At 63.7% G+C, this 6,635-nt stretch overlaps 1 protein-coding gene across 1 annotated transcript in view; it reads right to left on the bottom strand.

The window, feature by feature from the left end:
• STK32B (serine/threonine kinase 32B) overlaps positions 1 to 6,388 on the bottom strand; it is a 72,546-nt gene extending 66,158 nt beyond the window's left edge. The window contains exon 1 of the mRNA XM_012724045.1: positions 6,211 to 6,388. Coding sequence (XP_012579499.1) covers positions 6,211 to 6,388 — 178 coding nt within the window. The remainder of the gene's footprint in view (positions 1 to 6,210) is intronic.
• Positions 6,389 to 6,635: the final 247 nt, after the last annotated feature.

Genomic DNA, 6,635 nt, shown 5'->3' with positions numbered 1-6,635 from the left:
ACTGCAGAAGTGAGGAGACTCTTGGGCAGCGTGGTCACGTCATGGCTGGTCCCTCTGCGGCGCAGGGAGGAGGGAGAAGTGCTGAAGGCGTCAGGGAGGACGGAGTCCATGCAGGCGCCGGGGAGGACGAAGTCCGTGCAGGCGGAAACAAAGCGCTTCTCCGTTCCAGTGCCACCAGCTTGCGAGCTCAAAGACATGTGCCTTTGCCTGCCCACGGGACCCCTCGTTCACAGGCGGAGGTCCCCCGGCCCCCTAGAAGCAGAAAGCGCCTCGCCTGGTTTATCTTAAAAACAGATGCCTCACAGCAGAACCCCGCGGCCACTGCACCACTCGGCCAGCCGTGCCAGCTGGCTCCCACTTCTCAGAACCACCCAACAGCAGGAGTCCTGGGAGGGAGAGGAGGAGAGGGGAAGAAAGGAAGCGGGAGCTTTCTGGGACCCGCGCTCCCTGCCGTGGGCAGGCCCTGCCAAGCAGGTTTCCACAAAGTCCCGAGAAAAGCCCAGGGGAAGGGCCAGGCTGAGGCCTGGCCAGCCCCCCTTGGGCCCTAGCTCCCCGGCCTGGCCAGCTCCCTGGACTCAGGCCTGACCTGCTGGTGTCCAGAGCAGGCCTGTGGGGGTGGGGGGCTCCCCGCCACCGGGCTTGACCATGCCATCAGGCCCTGCAAAGACGGTGGAACTGGTCCAGGCAACAGACTGATGGTCCTCGGCTACGTACCAGCAGACATCCCGGAGACCACACGCAGCCGCGTAACCGAGGTACGAGATGTCAGGGCGGGTGGGAGCGGGGAGGTTAGGAAAACAAGCGTCTCACAGGCCCCTGGGATGGGAGGGAGGGACCACGGAGGAGGCGCCAGGACAGGCCGCCCCGGGCCCCTGGAGGCAGAACCCGCAGGGGGAATCTCCGCACCCCGCCCGGCGTCTGCGGGAGCCATGCCGGTATGCGGACAGGAGTGGCCTCTGCAAGGATCCACCTGCGGACAATGGCCAGGTGCTGGGAAGAGCCCTGGCCGGGTCAGGCCCCCAACCTGCAAGCTGAAGAGGAAGCAAGCAGATCATACAGCTGTTTGCAGTGGCAACGAGCTGCCCAGGGTGGAGCGGGGTGGAGCTCGCCAGGCCTGGAGGCCAGGGCAGGTCCGCTGAGCAGGTGGCTGTGAATCTGCACCCAGGGCAGAGGCCCGGCCAGCCGGTTCCAGCTGGGCCGCAGCCATGCCCAGAGGACGCCGCTGGTGCTTTCAGGGCCAGGCCAAAGGCTGGTGCGTCTGCGTCAGGGGGCGGTGGGAAGGGCAGGACAGAGGTGTCCGGCCAGCTGGCCACCGTCTGTGGAGCTGGGAGCAAATGTAAATACAGGGAGGCCACAAAGGAGCCCCAAGCGGGGGTGTGGCCTGAGTTAAGCTGCTGGACGGCCCTCTGGTTGCCTGGTAAGTGGACGGGCTGGGCCAACTGCGAAGGGCTGTGCGCTCAGGGTCGGCGGCAGCTCATGAATCCCATCCTGTGGCCTCAGGCTGCCCTGGGCAGCTGCGGTTCTCCGTCCGCACAGCAGTGAGCCATGCCTGCTCTCTCTGGGGACCTGAGCCCCGGCCCAGGAGACAGAGCTCAAGGGCAGGGCCAGGACGTGTCCCCAGGCCAGGTCAGCTGCAGAGCCTGAACTTAAAACCAGCAGCTCACGCGAGGTGGCCCAGGTGACGGCAGCTAGATGAAGACAGCAGTGTCAGGACATGGGTGTGAGGGCAGCCGAGGAAGGTGGCAGAGAAGGGAGACGCGAACGTGTAGGCCTGGCGGGAAGAGGGCGCTTCCGGCTCAGGCAGTCTCCTCCACCCCCCACGCCCCCCACCCCCCGTGCCCGCAGGACCAGCTGTTGCACCTGCAGGCTCCGTAAGACGCAAAGGCACAGCCCTGTTCAGAAACCGGCCGAGCTGTCGGGAGACCACCAGACGCTCAGCGGCCGGGGGCCCCTCAGCGTGCAGGGCCGTGGGAGAGGGCCCAGGCCACGGGCCACGGGCCGGCGGCCCGGGTAACACACAGGCGAGGCTCCACGCTGGGCCACTCCGAGCCACGCTTGGAAAGAGGCGGCTGATGGGGAAGAGGTCTGGAATCCGCGGAAGAGCCCTCTGGGGACAGCAGCGCCCACAGAGGTGGCTGGAGCAGAGGCCAGTCTGGAAGTCCCGGGCCCGGAGCGCAGGAGTGCTGTCTGTTAGCTGTCCTCTCCCACCGGGAGTCCGGCCCTCCCAGTCAGCCCAGCAGGCCGGGCTAGGAGCCCCGCCAAGGGGCAGCAGGATCGGGGCGCGCCAGCCGGTCTCATCCCCACAAAGCCCTCGGGGGCCCCTGCGCCTTCACAGCTAGCAGAAGGGGGAGCAGCCTCAGGCGAAGCTGCGCCCCAGCCAGGCTCTGGGCCACAGGGGGGGGGTGGCCACCCTCGGGGAGAGCTGGAGAGCTTCTCCGGGCCCTGTCCGCCCCCGCGCAGGCCAGTCCTGCCCTCAGTGCCCCCAGGGCTGTGAGGGCAGGGAGGGTTCCTGGACGCCGCAGCTCCCCGAAGCCGCCTCCCTGCCATTGCTGGCGGCTGCTGTTTCCCCGTTTTCACCGGCGCCCTCCCCGGATGCATCAAGGGCCCGCCGGCTGCCAGGAGCCTCCCAAGGGCAGCTGAAGCAGCCATTGAGGCTTCCATGTCTCCTCCTCCGCTGGTGCGGCCCTGAGGGGTGTGGGGTGGGCTCAGCTGGCAGCTGTGTGCCAACCCACACCGAGACCAAGGGCTCCTGGAGGGCCTGAGAGAAGACCTGGGTCTCACACGCAGGCCGCGAAGCCAGCCAGAGCTGGGCACCACGCCGGGTGGCAGTGACGTGACACAGAGGCGCCCCGGGGCCTCCCTGCAGACAAAACCACGGCGTCACCACGACCTTCCACAGCAGACCACGACGCCAGGTCTCGGGAACGTGGCAGTCCCTCTCGCGTGGGCAGGTGGGTGACAGGTAGCCCGTGGCACCGCGGGCTTGGATGACCAGCTGCTCACTCCCCGGCTTGTTCGTCAACACGGGCCCGCGCGGCAGAGCTGGGCTGCCGGGACCCCAGGAAGGGCGCTGGGCCGCGGGTCCCAGCTCTGGGCACAGGCCGTCAGCACCGCGCGGCAGGGTGGGCGTCCCCAGGGGAGACGCTGGCGGGTACCGATGTCCCCTTCATGGGAAGACGGCGCAGCTCATAGAAAAGGTCTGAACGGAACAAAAGGGAGTCTGCATCTCTACCCAGGGCTCCTTGCGCAAGAAAGCCTGGCACTGGATAGAGGCGCTCCTGAGGCCATGTCATGAAGCGCCCCACGCGTGTGTGTGCGTGAGCGTGTGAGCGTGTGTGCACACGCGTGTGCCACTGGGAGCTTATTCCTGGGCACCGTCAGTGGAGTGCAGGAGACGGCGAGACGCCCCAGACAGACGTCACCCCTGCCTGCCTGGAGCCCGGAACCAGAACAGGAAGCTGACGCCACGCGGTTCTCACCTGTGCCCGGAGACAGGCCAGCACCTGGACAAGGAGCGAATGGTGGAGTGAGCCACTGGGCGCAAGGAAGGCTGTAGAAGAGGGGGACCGAAGCTGAGCCCAGAGGAGGGGGGTGCGGCTGTGTCAGAAGTGGGGAGCGGCGGGGGGACCCAGGAGGGACAGAACCGGAGAGCACGAGAGGTTATCCCAAGCACAAACAGCAGCAAGCTCGTAGGCGCTGAGGACTGGTGAGCGGGGACGCTGGCGGGCGGCCTTCTAGGGCGAGGGAGGCGTTCCTCCTTGTCCTGGGAGACAGTGGGGTGCTGGGTGGTAGAGGAGCCCCTGTGTGTGTCCGAGAGGGAGGCAGGAGGAGGGGTGCTGTGTCTGCTCTGTGCCCAGCGAGCGGACCCGCCATCGGGCCGGCGGGTCATGCTGTGGAACAGGCACGTCCTATCCTGTTGTGACCGGCAGCGTCTCCGCTCACCCTCCGTGTCCGTGGCTCGGCCTGCGGCGCTCACTCGGGCCGTGGCTTGGGGCCCCGGGCAGACCTGCGAGGCAGCTGACACCCCCGACGTGTCTGTCTCTCCCCTGGGAACTAGCACCTGTCGGCGTTTCCACCCTCGTGCCCGGAGCACGACCCATCGTCGGACCCAGCCAGGCCCTGGGTCAGTGGGTGCTGGGCACGCCGGCCACTCGCAGCCGCCTGGCAGCCCCGCCGGCCACACGCGCTCCTCTCGACCTGGGCACGGCTGGGCACGGCTTGAACCCGTCTTCGTCCCCTGCGGCCTGGTGTGATGGGGCTGCTCAGTCAACGCCTCGCACATAGCTGTTGCGTAAACGAACGAAGGAGACACGGTCTCCCGACCCAGCCCTCGCTGAACAAGGCGCTTGTGCGGGTCGACGGAGGCGGCTCCTTCCCCTGGCATCCCCACGCAAGTCTGACGGGAACCCCAGGCCCTCGCACTCGGGCCGGCCGAGGTTCAGGCCGGCCCGGGCACCGGGCGGCGGCGGCACTGAGGAGGGCATGTCGCCAGTGCCGGCCGAGGCTGCTTCTCGGGGGCATAACTGCAGCACCCGGTTACCATCCCTGGCAAAACCCAAAGACCCTACAGACGCGCACACTGAGGCAGGGTGGTGTCAGCAGCTCCCCAGTCATGGGGGGGGCCGAGGGGAGGGGGCGGCGCAGCCCATCCAGGCACCGACTCGCAAGGGCGCACACTCCAGGTAGAACCTGAGACCTCTCAGATATCGGGGTGCTGACGCGAGGGGACGCCCGGAAACGTCCAGTTCCGGCAGAGAGGGAGGACCGGGGTTTCCTGCAAAAGGCCGGCTGAAGGGCGAGCTCGGCGCGGCCCTGGACAGCTCCTGGATTTAGCCCCCAGAGCCCCGACTTGGCGACACTCGCAGGGCTGAGCCCCACTCTGGCACCGCCGGGCGCGCCCCTCAGGAATGCCAGCTCCGGTTCCTCAGGCTCCGCCTGTGTCCCCCAGGGGCCCGGAATGCTCTGTACTTGGGGGGAAACAAAAAAGCCCTTTCAGAAGCCTAAGTCATCAGCCTGCAATTGGGGTTCAAGATGGGATAAATTTTCTATTCTGTTGCAGCTGATGATACAGGAATCATTTCTCTCCTTCCAAAGTTCTTGGAAAAATAATGGCGTTTCCGATGAACTTTCCTACCAGTAACGGCCCTAATTATCTACCGCCTCTCTGCGAGCCGAGCGTTTTTCTTTCGGCACAAACAAAAGAGGTAATTTTAGTTTTTCTTTCCTCTTTCTTTCTTGTTTCTCCCCCCCGTTCCTTTCTCTTTCTCCCCCTCCCTCTCGAGGCAGCACTGCAGACATCAATTCCTGAATCAATGTACCAGCTCTCACGCTGCAGAGCGGAGCAGACCCTCCTGGGAGATGCTTGGTGTGCCCCAGATCTTTCGGGAATGGCAGCAGCGGAGGCTCAGAAGAAACCCTGTCTGCTGGCGGCAGGCTCCGACACTCCTCCCTCTCTGATCAGCAGCCTTGGCTTGGACATCACCTGCGACCCAGGCCAGGCGTCCAGCCAGCTCTGCGGAAGGTGCTCCCTGCGGCCGGGGGTCGGCACAGTGTGCCGAGAACCCAGAGATGGCTGACTGCACAGCTGCACAGCCGCTCTGTGCCTCGCGTCAGAGTATATAAGCAGAAGTCCTCTGACTTGTGTTTGTCCTAGCTAGGGTCTAAAAGAAAAGAACTGAATTAGAACTAGTTTCTTAAATCTCAACATCGCACCAACATGCAGACCTGTGGCTTATTCAGTGAAGTAGTCTCCCTGGGACAGGCTCCTGCAGGCATCCGGGCGCTGGGTGGCGATGGCCCACGCTGGCTGTGACGGGGCCCACCGGAAACACCGGCGCCATGATCGAAGGGCGCGACTCTCATTCCTGTAACTGCTGTCCCCCGAAGGCAGCGAGCTGGGGGCCTTGTCACACCCCGCATGACCCTCTAACTGGAGCGCGGCCCTGCCCAGACCAAGGTCCCACAGCAGCTCCCCACAAAGTCTCTCTGCATCCCTAATCCCTGAAGCAGTCTGGCTCCTACTCTCAACCCTGCACGATACTTTTCATATTCTGTCTTTTGTTCTACTTAGCTGCAAACACACACCACAGTCTGAGAACTGCAAACTCGTATCTTTTCCCTGTTTCACACCATCTCTCTATGGTGAGCAAAATAATGGTTTCCCAAAGATGTCCAGGCTCTAATTCCCAGGCCCCACGAACGTCATATTACCTGGCAAAGAACAGCTGAGGTAGCAGATGGAATTCAGTTTGCTCGTCAGTTGACCTTTTCTGAATTGTTTGATGTAACGAGAGGGGCTTTTCACGTGAAAAGGGAAAGCAGACAAGCTGGAAGCATGTGACGGGAAAATAACTCCACTGACGATCTCTGGCTTGGAAGAAGGGGCCATGGGCCAAGGAAGGTGGGCGATTCCCTAGGAGCAAAGGAAGACAAGGACTCACTTCTCCCTGGAGTCTCCAGAAGGAATTAGCATATCCACCAAAAAGATGGGAGACCCCTTTGGACTTCTATCTTCCAGAACTCTAAGGAAAATAATTTGTGTTGTTTTGAAAGAAACAGGACCCAGACACACCCTCTTTCCATGCAGTAAGTACTCAAGGTAGTCTGCAGATGCTGAATCTCACATCTTCCTTCCT

Source organism: Condylura cristata, unplaced genomic scaffold, assembly GCF_000260355.1.
Source record: "Condylura cristata isolate star-nosed mole 26May11 unplaced genomic scaffold, ConCri1.0 scaffold00012, whole genome shotgun sequence".
NCBI lineage: Eukaryota > Metazoa > Chordata > Mammalia > Eulipotyphla > Talpidae > Condylura > Condylura cristata.
The sequence above is the reverse complement of the archived record's forward strand: the minus strand, read 5'-3'. Positions and strand labels throughout refer to the sequence as shown.